Genomic DNA, 20,378 nt, shown 5'->3' on the forward strand with positions numbered 1-20,378 from the left:
GTTTGATTTTTTATATATTTCGATTCGGTTCGGTTTTTAATTTCAGAAATTTTAGTTATTTCGGTTCGGTTTGATTTTGATAAAAAAAAAATAAAAAAACCGAACCGAACCGATTAGTGATAATAATATATTTTTTCAATAATATAGAGAAATTAAATCATATTAAGATTAAAATATTTTAATTAAATTTTAAAATATTAAAAATAAAGTGTAAAAAATAAAAAATTATTAAAAATCAAAACTGATCAAATCAAACTGAATCAAACCGAATCATATCGATTCGATTCGATTTAAAACCGAACCGACCGAATGCTCACCCCTAATTGGAAGCCATATCAGGAGTACGTATGCATGTTATGGAAATTAAAGGGCAAGCCTGTAAAATTTCCATTGCTTTTTTTATATATATATAGAAAAAACCCTTTTTATTGCTAATTTTTTTAACGAGTGGTAGCAGAATTGAGGGAGTTGAATCAAAACCCTCTTTATTTAACTTTGACAGAATTGCTACAGGGCTAAGCCCATAGTGTAATAATTCTTTTGCCGTTAGTAGTCTTTTCTAGAGAAATTTTTCGTTGGATTTGATGTATTATAAATCCAATACACATAAAATATATTTTATTTAATTTTTTTTTTAAATTTACTTATTTGTATCTTGTTAATTAATTTTATTTTTTAAATATAAATATGATGTATTTATTAAATTATGTTCAATTTTTTATTATATTATCTTTATTTTATAATTTTTATCCATTTTATTTTTTAAAAAAAATAATTTTTTAATTAAACTTTTAATTATATTTATTTTTACATATAATAAATTTTATTAAATATTAAATAGCTATTTTGAAAAATTTCTTAAAAATAAAATAAAATAAAATAAGATTATAATAGATAATTTATATGTTAATATAGTGTAAAAAAATAAAATGAATAATAATTTTGAAATAATTAAAAGAAAAGAAATATAAAAAAAATTATGAAATAAAAAAATAAAAAGTTTATGAATTGGAAATAGTATAACTTAAATTAGTGCAATTTATTCACCGTGAAGTAAGGTCGTGGAGGAGCAACATGAAACTTTCTAAATAAATTAAATTTAATATATTATTAATATTTATAAAAAATTTTACACGTATTTTAATATATATATTCTATTAGCAATCAAATAACACATCATTTAAAAATTTATTAATATAATTTGAAAATAGCAGAAAGTAAATAACGTGTTGTCAATATATAATTGAGTTATGTATCACATTTCTTTATAAATTAGAACTCTCATTCATTTAGACTTATTCTATTAAATTTAAATTGAAAAATAAAATTCATATTCTAGCCATATATAATCTATGAGCAGATTTAACCTTTTAATGTAATAGCATGATAGCTTCACATTATTAATGTTGAGATTAAGTTGAAATTAAATTGAGATTATATTGAAGTTCCTAGATTAATTTAAATAAAAAAAATTAAAATAAGTTAAACTAGATAATTTTCAATAAATATTGGTGTGAAATACAGTATTTAAGCAATTGTTTAATAAATATAAATTAAATAGAAAAAAATTATCTAAATTTCATCCGTACATTTAAAATATAAATACCATCTAATATTTTTTATTTTTATTTTTATTATTATTTTTAGAGAGGATCCCTTGCTGTGTACTGAGCGCAGTGGATCAGATTGAACTAAGAATTTCCTATTAGATATTTGGTGGGTTTTGCTCGAGGTACGGAGGATAACTATCTAATAAGTAGAGAATTTCGCGAGAGAGGGAGACATTGGCCATCCCCACAAAAAGGTGGTGGGAAAAAAAAAGTTCTTTTTGTACACACTGCGATGGTGGTGATGGTGATGATGCCTGTAATCTCCAACAGCAACAGCAACAGCAACAGCAACACTAGCTCAAAAAACAACATTTCCAATTCCTCTCTCTCTCTCTCTTCTATTTTCTTCATACTTCTCCCAATTTCTCCTTTTCACTGCTCTCTGGTTTTTTTTTTCTTCTTTACTCATAACCATGATCGACCTCTGCTCACCTCCATATCATATCTCATTCAATTATAGTGGCAGCCCATGTTAGACTGATAGAGCCACAACCCAAAAAGAAACTTGCTATGGAGAACAAGTGGGGGTGTTGGGCTCTTCTAAAATGGGGTGTTAGAGGTGCCTGTAAATCTTCTGCCTCTAGAAACTCTGCTAAGACTATCCCTCGCACTAGTCTTGTTTATGATGCAGGTATATTTGTATTCCCCTCTTGTTGCTTGTTTTAATGTCTGATTGAAATTTTTACCCTTTTCATTTCTTTTTCTTTTTAATTCTTAGTTATCTTCCAAAATGCTCCATGTGTTTCTGCATAAGGGTCTCCTCTGTCTTTGTTATGTGACATTGATTTCTTTCTGCTCTCACTCGCTCCAAGCTTGTTAGTATCTTCAATATAGACTGTGTGATTTGATTTAGAATTTGGTATCAGACTCAACTTCCAACTTGTGGAAAATCCAAGTTTCTTAGGTTTTTTCTTTGTGTATGTCACAAGCTGAACCTCTGTTGCAATGCTCTTCATCAAGGCTCAATACTAAGCAAAAATGGAAATAAAGGAACTAAAATGCGTAAAATAGTTGTGTAAAGTATATAAAGGGGTCTCACATTCAGTTCTGTTGCTGTAGCTACTGAGACAAGATACCTAAATGCTAGCAATAGAGAGTTATGCCCTCCTAATGAAGCACAATTATCTTCTGATAATCCTGATCCACCACCAACTGGTAACAAATCTCCATGCCAGTTACTCCAATTCACCTTTCAAGAGCTAAAATCAGCAACCGGTAATTTTAGGCCTGATAGCATTCTTGGAGAGGGTGGATTTGGATATGTCTTCAAAGGATGGATAGAGGAGAATGGGACCGCACCAGCAAAACCAGGATCAGGAATCACTGTTGCTGTAAAGAGTTTAAAGCCAGATGGTCTTCAAGGCCATAGAGAATGGATGGTTAGTACAATACCTGCTTTTCTTGGTTCAGGAGATTGCTGTTGAAGGAGATTGTCCTGTTAGAGGGTAACAAGTGAGGGATCTAATATAATGGCAACTTTTCTATGTTGCAGGCTGAAGTAGATTTTCTTGGACAGCTTCACCATCCTAATCTTGTTAAGCTTGTTGGGTATTGCATTGAAGATGATCAGCGGCTGCTTGTTTATGAATTTATGACGCGGGGAAGTCTCGAAAATCATCTTTTTAGAAGTGAGTTTAGAGCTTTAGTTGCATTTTCTATGTTATGCAAGGTCTCCATTTCAATAAATTTAGACTATCTACCTTATTGGTTTTTTGAAAGATCACACATTTTTAGCGTATTTTATTGATGAAGGAATTCTATTTCTGCACATCTTTTCTCAAGTGGACTGTATTTTTCTCTCGATGAACTTTGTGATATACAAAATCAGCTGCAAATGAAGTTCAAAATGTGAAAAGAGCTGTCCTTTTTTCCTTATTAATTTTTTCCAGTAGTTTCTCAAGCTGATGAAATCAACCCTTTTGCATGAATTTTTTTTTTCTTTTATTAAATTTTTAGTTGTTATGCTAGTACACCTTTAAGATATTTGAAGCGAATGCTAATGTTATCACAACTTTTGAAGGGACAATACCTCTTCCATGGTGCAACAGGATTAAGATTGCACTTGGGGCAGCAAAAGGTTTGGCCTTTCTTCATGGTAGTCCAGAACCAGTAATTTACAGAGATTTTAAGGCATCAAACATCTTACTTGATTCAGTATGTGATACTTGATGTCAGTGCAAGACAGTGTTTGAATAGTTTTCTTTAATTGAATCCTAATACAAGGATCTCTTCAACAGGAATATAATGCAAAGCTTTCTGATTTTGGTCTAGCAAAAGCTGGGCCTCAAGGAGACAAAACCCATGTTTCTACCAGGGTGGTCGGAACATACGGCTATGCTGCTCCAGAATACGTGATGACAGGTATAGTCCTTGAAACCTTTTTCATATATAGATCTTGATTCAATGAAGAATTTAAGTCAAGGAGAGAACTGGTTTATATAACTGTAGATGAATATGATCGACTAACTTGTAAATCTTTCTCTAAGCATCTAAATTGTACCATTGACCATAGGGGAATCAGAACTTCACAACAAATTGTCCTGATAAATGATTTGCTTCTTTGCTTCTTTCCCAGGACACTTGACATCTAAGAGCGATGTTTACAGCTTCGGTGTTGTGCTGCTTGAGATTTTGACAGGCAGAAGATCAATGGACAAGAAGCGACCCAGTGGTGAACAGAATCTTGTTGCATGGGCTCGGCCTTATTTAGCTGACAAGAGAAAGCTGTACCAGCTCGTGGATCCCCGTTTGGAGCTGAATTACTCCCTTAAAGGGGTCCAGAAAGTTTCTCAATTAGCTTACAACTGTCTCAGTAGGGACCCTAAGTCCCGCCCTACAATGGATGAAGTTGTGAAAGTTCTCATTCCATTGCAAGATCTAAATGATCTTGTCATTTTGTCTTATCACTCTCGTTTGTCTCAACAAGCAAGGCGCAAGAAGAAATCTGAAGGAACTCAGCAGCACAGAAATGCCTCATCTAAAAGCATAAGAGATTCTCCCTTGAATACTGGAAAGCAGCGTTGTAGATGATGGATAATCAACTCAGTCTCCTTGATTGGCTCAAACTGTGAAACAAAACAAAGATTGTTATGTCCAACTCTGCATACTGGTTATGCGAACAGATTATATTTCAAGCTTGTGCTAGAACTTTTACTTGTTTTAAGATTTTGCTCGAGCCAGAAAGGTATCAGAAGAGAAAAGATAAGCCAGTTCCTATGAAAAACCTTACAATAGAAAGCTAACCATCTATGTGTACCTTCCTTTTGATTTGCCCGTGTTGTAATTGAGATATCTTGTAATTAGATTAAAAGAAAACTTCCATTTGCTGTAGCAGCTATCTGAATGTCAATTACTTGAGCTTTTGGAATCACATTATGCTTTTCTCATGTAGTTTTGTCTGCACAGTACATTTTACAAGGTTGATTCATCTCCAGGAACCAAAAATTACAGTTATTATCTACTTACAGCTTGCTTTGCTATTGAAACCTTCATGGATATTTTGTGGTTGCACTTGAACAAAAAGCACACCGAGATTGGCTCCGGCACAAGGATGAGCACAGGCCCTGTCTTGGTTGGCTATAAAATCTCATGCATCTTCACAAGTCTTGTCCGAGACAAGCAACCTCCACCAGAATAAAAAATTAGAACATATACTGTCGACGAAGATACAAAGCATATTTATTTAGTGCATAAAAATCTTTGACAATATGCCTTTCACCATCAGCTGTACTTATATTACATTCAAACTAGAATCTCATCTAGCTTTAACTTATTCTGCAAATCATTTCCCCCTCCTAAATGTTTCTCATGATGTACATATCTTATCATCAATTGCATTTCTATCACAATCATATTAGAATCTGATGTAACTTTAGCTCAAAATGCAAATCATTTCCACAATTGACGCAGAGAAATTCTCTGTTTGCCTGTGAGAATTGTGTTTGTGGGTGTTTAGTACAGCAGATCTGCTTTAAAGAATATACCTACCTTCAGCATAGAACATTATGTCTCTTCTTTCACCAACTTGTCCTCCTTTTTCCATCTTTTCCCTGTAACAGAACACCTTGGCTCTTTTCAAGGCACCAGATTTAAAACAAGAATAAAGTCATTGTCGATGCTTCGAGAATAATTAGATAGTACGGACTGGGGAGATACCTTTTATTTCATTAACCAGAAGTACAGATGATTTTATAACATTCAATATATCAGCTTAATTCTTGTCTTCTGCTAAATCTATACACCTGTAGTTGATATTAAACCATTGCAGATCATCTTCTCCTTGGATATTTCGGTTAGTGTTCTTGTTCTGTATTGTCCTGTCATGTTCTTCCAGCTGAAACTGGAGTACCGTAAAAGCAATTTCACATCAGTCAATAAAGTTTCATGCTCAGGCAAACTTGTTTCCTCTTTAGCTATCTGGGAACATAAAGTTCTTAAAATTCATGAAACAAAAACAGCAGAATTTCTTTTCTTTTCTTTCCTTCCCTTTCCTCCTCCATTTTTTTTTTCCATTTTTGCTTAGAAATATGGAATAGGATCGAATCCACATAGTTCGATTATAAGCTTATCATATGGACTATAAGCTTACAAACTCTCTCAAGAATGGTTCAAAATTTTTCTCCAGCAGTTCTAAATGAAGACTGAATCCCTTATATTTTGTGGCCTTGGCACTAATTCAAGCATTTCAATTTCTTGTCCCCAGCATATCATGGAGAGGATGATCCAAGTTTCCAATTTTCCTTATACCCAATTCATCATTTGATTATTTTATTTTATTTTTATCTTTTTTATAATTACTTGAGGAATTTTACCATCCATTTGGAATCATAAGTTGTTCCTTTTCTTGTCGGTTGGCTGCAGGAGTACTGTTTTTGATTGCTAAATCCCTGATGTAATAAAGCTGTTTGCACTAGAAAGAAATGATTAGTTTAAGGCAAGAAATGAGTGGCAGATGAAATTGAAATAGTAAGCATCCAACAGCCACTTCAGTACTAAATTTTAACTGTAATATTGCAAGCAAATGATGTACTACTGTTAAAGGCCTTTGTCCGTAGAAATTTGTGTTCCTCTTCCATATATAAATAATCACTTTCAAAAGGAAAGAAACTCAAAGCTGGTAATATTATCCGAATATTTTTGCCCATGCTTTTGCATGAGCAATCAAAATTTCTAGGATTTGTTTCTTTTTTTTTTTTTTAAAATAAAAAATAATAGTTCATTGATAGGAACAGGCTGAAGCCCAAGATTACGTAGCCATGAGCAACTGAGGCCCAAGTGTTTACTAGCTCAACCAAACAGAGGAAAAAGCCTAAAGGTCTAAATAACACCGAGGAGCTATTTTTTAAAAAAAAAAAAAAAAAATACAGAGTGACTTTTGAAAAATCATAAATATGTCAGCAATCCACATCACTAAAAAAAGAGAGGGAACTAACTAGGAAGGCAAATCGAGCCTTCTGCTAAGAATTTTTAGCTTGGAATATATATTTCATCGAAATCTCAATCCTCCTTCCACCGGAAGCCAAAAATCCTTAAAATCAAAGAAACGAACCATCGGCCGAGGAGGAGGTGCAAAGTAAAGCTCTTAATAATCTCATTCTCTTTTAACCTTTGGGTTTAGCCAATACTGATTGTCGATAGTACAAAAACCCTAGAGATACCATGCAACAACATATAATAATAATCCTTGATAGACTAGCATAGACAAATGTCATAATTTTTATTAATTTCAAATGTTACGTTTTAAAAATTATTATTTGAGAAATTTACTTTCATATATTAAATTTATCATATAAAAAATTTAAAAAGTGCTTTTAAAAAAAGAAGTCATTTTAAATGTTTATAAAAAAAAGTTTAAACAAATTATTTTGTTATTCTAGTATATTTATAACTAAAATAATCAAACGTTATTTTATAATAAGGTTTTATAACTAATATATTTAAGTAAATAAGAAACACCGTTCTTGATGCCAGAAGGGAGAACTACCATAAGCAAAATTGACTCATACACATGCACCTGCATCTATAACCATGCAAATATCAAAATATAGTATACTTTTTTGTTTATTTTTTTTAATTATTTTAAAATTATTGTCAATTTTTTTATATTATAATAATATATAAATTAATGTCATAAATTTATTTTATTTTATTTTATTTTCAAAAAATCTCTCAAAATCTCTCTTAATATTTAATAAAATTTAATGTAAATAAAATAGATATAATTAAAAAGTTAATAAAAAAATATATCTTTTAATATATGTAAAAAAATAAAATAAACAAAAATTATAGAATGAAAGGAGTAAATCAAAAGCCAAAAACCTGTTTTTTTGCTGTTTGTGAATATACCTCATCAATATAAAACAACATAAAGGAAGTAGTTAAATTAACGTAAGAACGAATTTTTAATATGGTTGTAAGATCCAAGTTTCTACATTTATATATAATTACAAACATTTCTAACAACAACCAACAAATTTATAATTAAGTAATTTCCCACCAACAAAAGTTATTAGTATTTATCTGAATTTTTTCAAATCTAATTATTATTATTTATATAATAATCGATCATTATTATTTAAATAATAGTCGAAATCGGGTGATTTTATATATTTTAATTAATAATTTATATTAAAATATTTTTATTAATAATTTTTATTTAAAAAATTAATATTTTTAAAAATATTAAATTTTATTTTTAAATTAAAATATATAAAAAATTATAAATTATTATAAAATATATATTTTATATTAAATTATAAAATATTTGAATAATAAATATCTTATACATAAAATCTAAATTTTATCCGATCCCAAATATTAATTCTCAGTTCAAAATTTAATTATATACCATTTAAATCTTTTGTGATCGGGTATAACTACTCCAAAATGTCAATATGATGAGTCGATTCTCATTTGTATATTCAAATAAGTATTTCAACTTCTAATATAAGGAACAAACTCGCCCTATAATAACTTAGGGTTAGGGTTAGGGTTTCAGTTTAAATGTAAGTATATTAGAATGACGAGCTTGCACACATAAGGTAAGAGACAAATAACTTTTTTTAGTGTTTGGCTTGGCTTTCCAAGCAAATCCTTTTGGATGGAAAATTCTTATATTCGTCAAGATGCATTTATACGCCAAACCAATTAAAATTTAGAAAATTATGTTTAGCAAGTCATTTACAAGTAATTGTTAAGTTTTTGGTTTTCCCCTAATAGATCATTAGTTATCTTATCTAGTTTGATTTTACATGAATCGGAATTTACTGTAAATTTATATTATGAGTCCCCGTAGATCCGATTTATACAAATATTTTTTTTATTATGATATATAATTAACTGAAAGAATTAATTAAAAAAGTACGATATAATTCTATAGCTGGTATGTACATGCATCAAAAAGCAAAAACAAATAACAGAATTCAAAGTTTAACCAGCCAAGCATCCATTGCCCTACAAATTTATAAACATCATATCACTATGAGATAGTGTTTCTCCAAGAAATTAAGCAAACATTTTATATCTTTAATTTTCAAAAGGAATATTGCTTTCCAATCACTTGTATTCATTAATGAGCATTAACCCTCAAGCATGGTACTAGTAAGAAACCCTAGCCGACTAGAGGTGGCATGCAAAGTTTTATCATTCTTTCGCTTTAGCTTCAAATAAATACAAGAGGAGAAAACAGAAATGTGAACTGAATCCAGGGTGTTAAATGAAAAATCTCTATTAATAATAATTCTATTCTTGAAAAGAAAAAAAAAGAAAAGAAGAAGAAACAATCATGCGGGTATGGATCAAAAGAAAGAAAATTAATTTATAGCAGTAAGAAAAGAAAAGAAAATAAGCATTAACAATAATGTGCCGACAGGGGTACGTACTTTGGCACTATAGCTTATAATGCAACTCACTTTAGAAGCTTCACTAATTGGCATCCAGCAAATCACCTTACTTCAAATCATTCGTTTTTTTCCTTTTTCTCCCCTCCATAACTCTTCTCTATTTCATTAGCTCAGGAAATGATCTTCTGTGATTTTTTTTTTCATGTTGGTCTATAATTAACTATAGGGTAAAACGGAAGGAAAATCTTATTAGCCTATATATTTCTTTTTTCTGCTAAGAACAATTTAAAATAAGAACTTGTACTTACTGCTTAAGCTGTTGTTGGATGTCATATGAAAATGAGACAAGTTTAGAATTTCTCTCTCTCTCTATATACACATACTGAGATTATAACATTTGCAAGTCACCCAATAAAGAGCTTTATGCAGATTACTACTTTCAAACATTTAACATTATTAAATTAGAAAAAAAAATTTTTTTTAAAAACACTAGACTGAGCTATAATGCAGAAGAGAGAGCAGAGTTGCATACCTTGTGTAGTAGCAGAACATTCCCTGGAAGTACTACGGAATCAGAAAAAAACCAGAGCTGACTTCAGTTTCTCTCCACTGAGAAGCTGATGAGTTAATTGAACTTTTATATATATATATATATGTATAAAGATATATAGAGAGAAGAGAAGGTGATGAGGATGATTGAGATGAAAGGGAAAGCAATACATATATATATAGTAATGGAGAAAGTGATATTGGCGCGGCTCAATCTGAGATCGTCTTTTACAATTCTGAATATGTAAATCCGTCTTCGGATTGAACCTCACCAACATCGCTTTCTTAATAATTTGCTTCCCTATCCATCATCCATCAACAAGATTCTCTCCCGTAATATAAAGCTGAAACAATTCATTAATAATAATTATATTATATAGTCACCACCATGAATGGAACCTAGCAGAAACACATATACCAGATTTTGAACTGGGGTTTTAGCTTTTAAAAAGATCTGGGATCGAGCTGAGTTGAGCTGAGTGGTACCACACGCACTTACTGATTAGCTAAAAGTGTACTTGAATAAAGAAAACTAGATACGGACCCATGTTGAATAGCATCAAAGGACAATAATTTGATCATTTTTTGAACTCTTGGTAGGGAAAAGGATGGTTTTTTAGTGGAGTTGGAGGTGGAGGTAGTGGTCTTGTTGGTGGTTACAGTGAAGTAATGGGATCTCTAAATCATTATTTCTCTTCCATCAACTCTGGTCAAGAATATTGAAAGAGAACCAATATCAGATCGACATCAAAGATTGTACTGGCAAACATGAATTAGGGTTTTAGAGATGTAAACTAAAGAAGATGATAGACTCATGAGGCAAGTAAATCTTACATGGGTTATGAAGATTGAAGAAGACAATAGTAAGAAGCTCTCTGCAGGGAGAGAGAGAGGGGGGGAGGGATTAGATTGAAGGATGAGAAGTGAGGAGGCAGACAATGTATACTGGTAGATTTTGCCTCGGGATGTGAAGGTGAAGAAGGTGAGTGGAATGATGTCAAAGGGAGCAACTTACTTTTAGGGTTTGTCATGCTTAGTTTGTACTCAACAAAATCAAAGGCGCATGCACCTGAAATATTCCTCCACCAAAACACACCCCAAACAACTCCTTTTGATTTCTCTCTTTCTATAATAATTATTTTATTTATACATTGCATGCTTACATTGAATAAATTTATTAACCTTATAGAGCCAAAAGAGAATAAGATAGTTGGCTTACATGGAACGCTCTCCTTTAGTATTGGAATTGGAAGTTTGAATGCGTTTTTCACAGGCTTTTGATATTTATTAAGAATTTTCACCAGAAAATTCTTTTTTTTTTTGTGTATAATTAGTAAGAATTATGGCTTAATATTTTTCTTTATTGTTTTTCCAAAAAAGGGTAGAATCCATTAGTCTAGAATGGTACTTGGTAGTGTACAAAATAAGAAGCTACCCATTAAGAATTAATCCATATGTAGAAATTAAAGGCAGAGTCAAAACCAAAAGCTAGATTTGTGAAAGTCTCTCTAAGAAGGGGAGAGAGAGAGAGAAGAATCTTGGAAACAGGAGTGCAGAATGTCAGCAAAGGATTGTCTAGAAAGAAGGTTCGTTTTTTCATTTATTTATTTTGGGGGAAGGTACGTACAAAAGTTGCTTCATCTTTTTTTCAACACACATACACAGAGTCTCACACACACATATCACGAACGCTTAGCAATTAGCAAAGCAAATAGGCAAAAATAGGCAACACCACAAAGCGGAGACACCGGCGAAAAAGGAGTCCTGCCTTGGGCCTGCACTAGGGAACACACTTCTTGGGTTTTGCTCTTTTCTTTTTTCTTTGTTCTTTTATTTTAAGAGGGAAAGGAACCGGAAAATTAGTATTAATTTGTTGAGTTGGATTTAAAATTAAATTAAATTAAAAATAAAATTTTAATTTTTATGAAATTGAAATTAAATCAAATTAAAACAGAAATTAATTTGAATTAAACCGGTTTGGTTCAATTCGATCGGTTGAATTTTTTAATAAATTTTTATTTTTATGTCATATTTTTAATACTTTAAATTTTAATTAAAATATTTAAACTTTATTTTTAGAGTTTGATTTTCTCTACATTATTAAAATAATATAGTATTGTAACAAATTGATTCAATTCAATTCTATTAAAATTATTTTATTAAAATCAAATCGAAATAACTGAATTTTTAAAAACTCAAAATCAAACTGAAAATATTATAAAATTGAATCAAATTTTTGAATTAATTCAATTTGATCGATTATTTTAATTTCAACAAAATATTATCATCCCTGAAGTGGAATCACCCTCTTTTTCTTCTTCTCTTCCTTTCACTTTGAAGATTTTTGGATGGTAAAAGAGCCCTTTTATTAAAAGTGTCTTTAAAGTTTAAACCCTATTTCTTTGTGGCCTTGCCTTGTCTCTCTCATACTTACTACTCATGATTTGAGGCGATAAGTTCGCGTGCCACTAACCCAAACAGATTCCCCCACGCCTTAAACCATTTACTTTCCTCTGATCACCAGATCCTAGGACTTGCTCTCTCATTTTCATCTGCTTCTCTTTCTTTTAGACTAGGATTCATGAGTCAAAAGCTACAACCATAACTTTGGCTTTGGGTTTGGCTTTTGTAACGTGTGATGAAAATGATGTTTTTGAGCATGTAAGTTGAAAGCCCCATGTGGGAATTGAAACATGTGTAATTGCACATAAAAAGAGACAAAAGTGTATTTGATGGAATTGCACATCTATGAATGTATGTTTTTAGCTTGATGCACAGTTGAAGCAACAAATGAAAGTTGATAAATTCCAAGGTCAAATGGTTAGTCTTTAGACTCTTGATTAAAGGGGTGGACAAAAAAACACCCATGTCCTATTCCTACTCAGATTTATTGAAGCTTTAATGGGCCATGTTCTTCTTTTATTAAAAAAAAAATCAATAAATAAATCATGAAATCAAACATACTTGCCACCAATCAGAAGATGGTCTAATTGATTTTCTCTATCCATTCAGCTTACTCATGGTTTTTTAATATTATTGGAGCATTTAATCGACCAGTTTGACCATCCATGGAATTGAATCTACGAAGAAAAAGCACCATTTTCAGGCTTTGAGCGGGTTGGTTGATGCTCTTAGCATGCAATTTTAGCATAAAATACGGATCAAGTGTGCAAGAATATTTAAGTACACACTTGAAGCTTTTTACAATATGCATGGTTGATGGGTTTCAATCGTGCATGGCAATTAGACCAAACTCACTTGTCAGCTTGCGGAGACAAGAAAGACATCTACCTCTCCACAAACTCTCTCTATAAACTTCGTATACGAGACTAATTTTTCTCTGTCCATAAATTTAGGCCATTTTGTTCTCCTAGAACCTCACAAAAATATTCTCAAGGTAGTGAGTGGATAGAAAGAAGTTTACTTTTCAAAAGATATTGACCCAGAAATGAGTCATAAGCTCATCCCACTTCAGAGACACAGCCTGCATGCCCAGCTGAAAATTTTTACATAATTGAGTGTAGGATCAAGCTACACAATGAACATGTTTCATATCTCTGTCAGAATTTGTAGCATGTATACTTGAGTATTATGGCTCCTAGAAGTTTTCTAATATTCAAAGGTAGAGGAAAATGAATTCTCCTGTAAGCTCATAATTACTTGCTTGGAAGTTGCTTAATTAGCAGAGAAATATAAAGTTCAAATTTAGTGGTTGATGTCCTAATTTATTGGTTATGGTCGGATATTATTATTCGTATATTTTAAGTATTTAATATAATTTTATAAAGATAATTATTTATATTTAGTATTACTTTAATTGGATCTTAAAGATAAAGTTCATGAAATTATATTAATGTGAAAAAAAAATTATAATGTGATTATAATTATGAGATTTCTATTACATTTAAGTAACGTTTTCAAATATTTCTTGTCGATATTCTTATCATAATTGGACAATGATTAAAACTGTTAAAATCAGTACATGTTATGTTATTTCCTTTCAAAAGAAACAATTGATCTCATATGTTAAGATATCTAGAACTAATACGTAGAGGCTAAGTGACCCACATGAGAAATCTATATGTGTAATAACATGTGTCTATGGATTACTTAAGTGATGGTTGGGTAAGTATTATTTGACTTGAAATCAATAAATAATCTTATATAGAGACTTTTATATTTTGATTCATCTTATATTTTGCTTAGTTTATGAGTAAACAACGAGGATAAATTGGATATATTAGAAATTGTATGAAGTATTTATGAGATTGAGATAGAATTTATCACTCTGGGTTAAATTAGGGAATGTCTTATGCAAAATGAAATGAAATTAGCAAAAATGAGATTTGAAATTTCATTCAATAGGTCAACGAGTAATAAATAAGAACTAATATGATTTAATATTGCATATACGTTCCATGTATCAAATGTTAAATCAGAATATTTATAATGAAGGGATATTAATTACACTGACAAATTATGTACTGAAAGGTTAAGTCAAATCACTTTTGACATTTCGAATATTTGGGTAGTTTTGGCATGTTTCTAAACAATATTTGAGTAGTCTTGACATATTCCTAAATAATAATATCAAGTCCTACTTGATATTATTATTCTTGACCTTTAAATTAATTAATTAGTTAATTATATTTATTAACAATATATTTAAAATCTAATAGATCACATATAAAAAGTTACATGAGAAAATAAAATGAGAAATTAAATCAAATAAGACTTGATTGCACATAAATTAATATTGGGATAAAATTATAATTTAAAATAATTACGATTTTAATTTAATTAATTAAGTAGAGACTTAATTAAATTTTTTTAAGATTTATATGATTTACTTATTAAAGTTTTGGAATATAATTGTAATTTATTTATGTAATTTATTTATTTAATTAGTTAAATAAATAAATAAATACTAGGGTTTTATTATAAAAGGGTATATTATTATAACCGGTGCTCATTCTTGGCCAAAATATTTTCAGAATTCACAGAAAAGGAAAGGTAGAGAACTAGTATTTCAAACATCTCCCCTTTTCAATTTCTTAGAACTGTTCTAAGGCTTTTCGATTGCTATTATGTGGATATCATTAGAAATCGAACACTTGTACGATTTTTATTTGTGACAACCCAATTAAGCCGAATGATCTCTTATTTTATTGTAAAAAAATAAAAAGTATTTATTTTCTCTTTAATTATTATTATTATTATTATTTAAACATGATTGATATTAATCAAAAATTTTATTTTTCTATTTTTTCTACTATATTCAATCAGATTAAATCCCAACAACTTACAGCATTGGTCTGTTTAGCATCAGACATCATAATGGAAAAATCAAATGATTAAGACTTTATCAATGGGGAGGGGCTGGGATCAATATATAGGAGTTCTGTTCTTTTCATTAGACCAAAAGAAAACCATCAAAGTTTACTGTCTTCCAAAAGTTTGAAGACAAAAGACAATCAGGACCCAAGCAATAGAGCACAGATTATTTATATATATATATATATATATATATATATATAAATCCTGTAAGAGCATATTTAGGATAATTAAAAAAATTTTTTGGCTCGCTTTTTGAAGAAAATGTTGATCAAACAGTCAAATTTACATGTTAATTGGGAATGTTTGTGGCTTAACTTACATACAGCAAATAATTCTGGTACTGCAAATACCACTACTTCAATACTACATAAAGATATTTAAAGTAGCGGTAATAAATTATTATTTTATATAATTTAATAATAATTATAAATTAATAGCAAGGTTTAAGATTTGCTATATCTGCTTTTTTATTTAAGCATAAGATAGCTGATTAATTATTTTTTATTTAAATTATATATTTTAAAATTTATGCATTATATATTTTATCTTTTAAATTAAATTTTTGTGTCAATAAATTATTTTAAAATTATAAAAAATAATAGATTAAATATAGAAGTATTGTAAATAATAATTAAGCTAGTTGTCATATTTATTTTATATAGACATAAAAATTATATTTTCAAAATTATATATTAATAAAATAAATGGACTCCTCATAGCTTGATTTATGCCCATCCTATGTGAACCTTAGCCCAAATTTCATTTTGCCATCTATAGTGGGCCATAGTTCCAGCTGGGCCTGGATCTGATTCTGAAACTATCTGAGAAGTCTGTCCCAATTCCTACCTCTCTTCGACTTTAAATCAGACTAGAATCAATTTGGTCCAATTAAAGTACAACTTTTTTTTAATATATTTAAATTATTTAAAAATAGAATTAAAATAAATTCATAATCCTATTAAAAAGCATTTTAAATTAAATTAGAATTTATTTAAAAAATTCCAAATACTTATTTTCAACTCCAAATTTTATATAAAAAAAAAAACTCTCATCTTACTAAAATTTAAAAAATAATTAAATTATTTAAAAATATAATTAAAATAATTTTATAATTGTAATATCTATTATCATTTGGACGAGGCCTTGCTTATAAAATGTGTCGGTCAACGGGAGTGTTTGATTTCATGGAAATAAGTTTAAATTACTGACATTTTTATTATTTTTTAATTTATATTTTTAATTTAATTAATAAAATACTCTAAATATTTTTATAAATTCATATTTATATTTCATTCGAAAATTTATATTTATATTTTAATTCTTTAATATTAAATATTTTAGAATATAACCATCAATAATTCTATAAGATCAGCCGTTGCATTATTATTTAAGACATCAATAAGGAAAAAAATTAAATTGATAAATTTTTTTATAATTTTGACTACAATAAAAAAAATAAAATTTAAATTAAAATACTCCTAAAAGGGAATAAAAAGAATTTTCTATGAGACGAGAAATGAAATTATAAAAAATATTAAATTATTTTTTTCAATTAAAAAAAGTCACATTGAATGATCAATGATAATTTCATATATTTTTTAAAAAATTGATTTGAACTCAGTAGCACATTTTAATTATCAAAAATTAAAAGTTTAGAATATTAACGTAATAAATAAAAATATTTAAATTAATAGACCTATTTTTACTAATTGTTAAATAAACTCATTAAATTATTTTGTTAAATCAATTAACAATTTTATATTAAAGGTCAATTAGATTCTATCATATTAAAATATTAATCTTTTAATAATAAAATAAAATTTTATAATTTTAAATATTATTTTTAATTAAAATAATATTAAAAATAAAAATAATAAAAAAGAATTTAATAAAAATATCATTTTTAATATTATTTAATTAAAAAATAAATATTTGTAAATTGTAAAAATTATATTTTACAGTAAAATATTAATATTTTAATATAATATTACCTAATTCCAGTTAAAAAATATATAATATTACCTAATTAGTTTGTTAATGTGGAGTTGTGGGCTTATTTGGTAAAAAGGTTAAAAATTAATTTATTTAATACTTAGTAAAATGTATAGGAGCGAATATGGACATATTGTCTTAAATTAATCTAAACATTTCCATTTAAATTTATTTTAACTCTAAAATTTAAAAAAATTTAATTTACGAGCTAAATCATGAAAAGTTTAGCCTAAATAAAGAAATTTAGTTTTTTTGTTCTAAAATTTACTATAAATTGAAAATTTTGGACAATTTTAAAGAAGGAAAATATACTAAATTTAAATTTCTCAATAAATATAGATATAAATTTCAACATTTAGTCATTTTTGTATTTGCATATTAATTTTATTTCTCATTTTGATTTGTTTAATAATGCGATGGCGGATTGGGTTTTTTTTTTTTATAAATATACTTTTAGTGGCCTTCATTTCATCAAAGTGGAGTTATTTGTTCATATATTTCAAAATATAGATTATAACAATTTGAGATCCTTTTCGGTAGTCCTAAAGTGACGGAAGCCATAAAATTAATGGGGTGTTTGGCTTATCTTACGAAATTCAGTTTATAAGTATCAAATACTTTTAAGCTAGTTTAAGTTTTAAGCTGTTACGTGTTTGGTATAAGTACTAAATGAAAATTGATATGTTTGATTAAAAATATCTTATAAGCGGACGAATTGAGGAATTCAAAAAAATGGAAGAAAATAGGCTTCCCCTTAAGCAGTTGTCGCCTATTTCTGGTCATGAAGATCGCCTGTCGAAGAAGGTGAAGTTCAAGGATTCCTATGAGGATCCTTTAGAAGCGGGTAAAGGAGCTTGTTCCTTTAGGGAGAGTGTTTCGAAGGGGTTGGACAAGCATGAGAAGATGGTTGATTGGGTTGACTCAGAGGAGAGAGAATTAGGAGTGGGTAATGTTATTATCGATAGATCAAGTGTTATTCCTTCAGTAATGATATCTCAAAGCCTGCAATAAGATCTGGCACAACGGTTCAGTAAATCAGTAGTGGTGAAGTTATTAGACAGAAAAATTGGCTATCGAACACTATGTTCCAAGCTGGAATTGTTTTGGAATAAGGGAGATTTGAGAGTATTGGATCTTGGGTATGATTGGTTTTTAGTGTCTTTTTCCTTTGAATTGGATTTTCAGTGTACTCTTCTCGAGGTCCTTGGACTTTGGTTGAGAGCTATTTGGTAGTGAAACCTTGGTCCATGGATTTCAAATTGGTGAAGTCGGAGATTGAGTCTGTTGTTGTTTGGGTGCGCCTTCATGGCATGCCACTACATCTGTATAGCAAGAAGGTTCTTAGTGCAATTGGGGATGTGTTAGGGCAAGTGATTAAAATTGACTGCAATACGAGTGATATGATGAGAGAAAAATTTGATCGTTTAGCAGTCTCTATTAATCTTAAGGCACCTTTAGTGTCAAAATTTGAGTTGAATGGAGAGGTTCAAGTGGTGGATTACGAATGCTTGCTGGAAGTCTGTTTCAATTATGGCTTTGTAGGTCATCGTGAAGCTTTTTGTTCTAGGAAGCATGTGCCTACGGCTGAGGTTGAGTTTGTGGCTTTTGGAAAACTGAACGATAGTGACTCAATGGTGGACCTGTTTGGCCCGTGGATGGTTGCTTCTCGTAAAGGGAGGAAGACACGTGTCAATGGGAATCAAGTTGTTGAAGGAGGAGGCTTATATTTTGAGATTCTTGTAGATTTGCATGATAACGGATCTCTAGAGAATGTAGGGCCAGGGAATCATAGGGGCCAACAAAAAAATGATGAGGTGCTAAATAGTAGCATGCATAAGGATAAAGGCTATACCAAGGTACAAAATGCACTAAAACCAAAGGATCTTAATAGCAATGTTGAGGTGGTTAAGGGAGGCGGGAGTGTACAAAAAGGAAAACGAAAAATTGTTAAGGGTTCTTTTATGGTGTCATTTTTGGGGGTTGAAAAAGAGAATAGGGTTTTTTTGCACCCTAAATGTTTAGAGGGTTTGAGCGGTAGTTCCTCGCGAGGGTCTTCTTTGGGTGGGCAAGTGGTTCAATTGTCCTCTAAGTTGGACACCAATCATAACTCAGTAATGATGGTGGTTGAAGGTAATAGTATTGTTCATAGTAGCTTTGTTAAGGAGTCTAAGGACCCCTTTTCTTTTTTGATTCAAAGAGAGATGGGGAGTAGTAGTATGGATTTGGTTAGGAGGGAAGATGGAAGACCACCAGATCTTGGAGATGAGAGGCTTTTGGAAAAAGTGTATGGGCAGAGGTTAGGAATTTTGCGAGAGTTGGGAGCTGCTAGTTTTGAAGAGGATTCAGTAATGGTTGATGGTAATGCTGGTGTTATTGAGGATGAGCTTTCATTCAAGGAGGAAGAACATTTTGATCCTTTTTCTCTGGGATTAAGGACTCTTCTTTTTGGTTTTTGGTTTTAAGATGATTGTTACATGGAATTGTCAAGGGGCTGCATGCCTTTCTTTTCCTCGTATAGCGAAAATGATTACAAATAAGTATAGAATTTCAATGTTGGTAATTGTTGAATCGAGAGTTAGTGGTTGCAAGGCAGATCGTGTTATTGCTAAGCTTAGTTTTCATTTTTCATATAGAGTGGAGGCTATAGGGTTTGCAAGAGGTATTTGGTTGTTGTGGAGGGACCAGTAGAAAGTTGGCATTGTGATAAATGATTACCAGTTTATCCATGTTCAGATTTCCTCGCAAAACTCCTTTGTGATGAATTTTAAGGCAGTTTATACGTATCCCAACAAAAGTAAGCGATCTATTCTCTAGCCCAAGCTTGAGTTGTTAGCAAGTCGTATAATAGGCCCGTGGCTTTTAAGTGTTGATTTTAATACTATTTTGAGTTCTGATGACAGAGTTGGAGGTAGTTGTTATGTTTCTAGAGTCTACAAGTTGTTTATTGATTGGTTTCATAGTGCTGGTATGATTGATCTTCATTTTAAAGGGTGTAGGTATACTTGGGGTAAAGGGAATTTGTTTGAAAGATTGGATGGTGATGCATCTC

At 30.1% G+C, this 20,378-nt stretch overlaps 1 protein-coding gene and 1 long non-coding RNA gene across 3 annotated transcripts; one reads left to right on the top strand and one right to left on the bottom strand.

The window, feature by feature from the left end:
* The first annotated feature begins 1,752 nt into the window (after positions 1 to 1,752).
* LOC110600650 (serine/threonine-protein kinase PBL35) lies at positions 1,753 to 4,998 on the top strand. The gene is made up of 6 exons (XM_021737525.2): positions 1,753 to 2,241; positions 2,670 to 2,989; positions 3,103 to 3,238; positions 3,631 to 3,764; positions 3,848 to 3,971; positions 4,186 to 4,998. The coding sequence occupies exons 1-6, from the start codon at positions 2,121 to 2,123 to the stop codon at positions 4,638 to 4,640; spliced, it is 1,290 nt and encodes a 429-aa protein (XP_021593217.1). The 5' UTR covers positions 1,753 to 2,120; the 3' UTR covers positions 4,641 to 4,998.
* Positions 4,572 to 7,375, bottom strand: LOC110600651. Of its 2 annotated transcripts, XR_002485712.2 has the most exons (4): positions 5,598 to 7,375; positions 5,076 to 5,233; positions 4,867 to 5,007; positions 4,572 to 4,675 (listed from the first exon to the last, which is right to left on the bottom strand). It is a non-coding gene; the product is annotated as an uncharacterized LOC110600651 (long non-coding RNA). The 2 variants fall into 2 exon arrangements; XR_006348437.1 differs by having other exon boundaries at positions 4,867 to 5,233.
* Between the last annotated feature and the right edge of the window lie 13,003 nt (positions 7,376 to 20,378).

This window comes from Manihot esculenta, chromosome 14 (genome assembly GCF_001659605.2).
Source record: "Manihot esculenta cultivar AM560-2 chromosome 14, M.esculenta_v8, whole genome shotgun sequence".
NCBI classification, from domain to species: domain Eukaryota; kingdom Viridiplantae; phylum Streptophyta; class Magnoliopsida; order Malpighiales; family Euphorbiaceae; genus Manihot; species Manihot esculenta.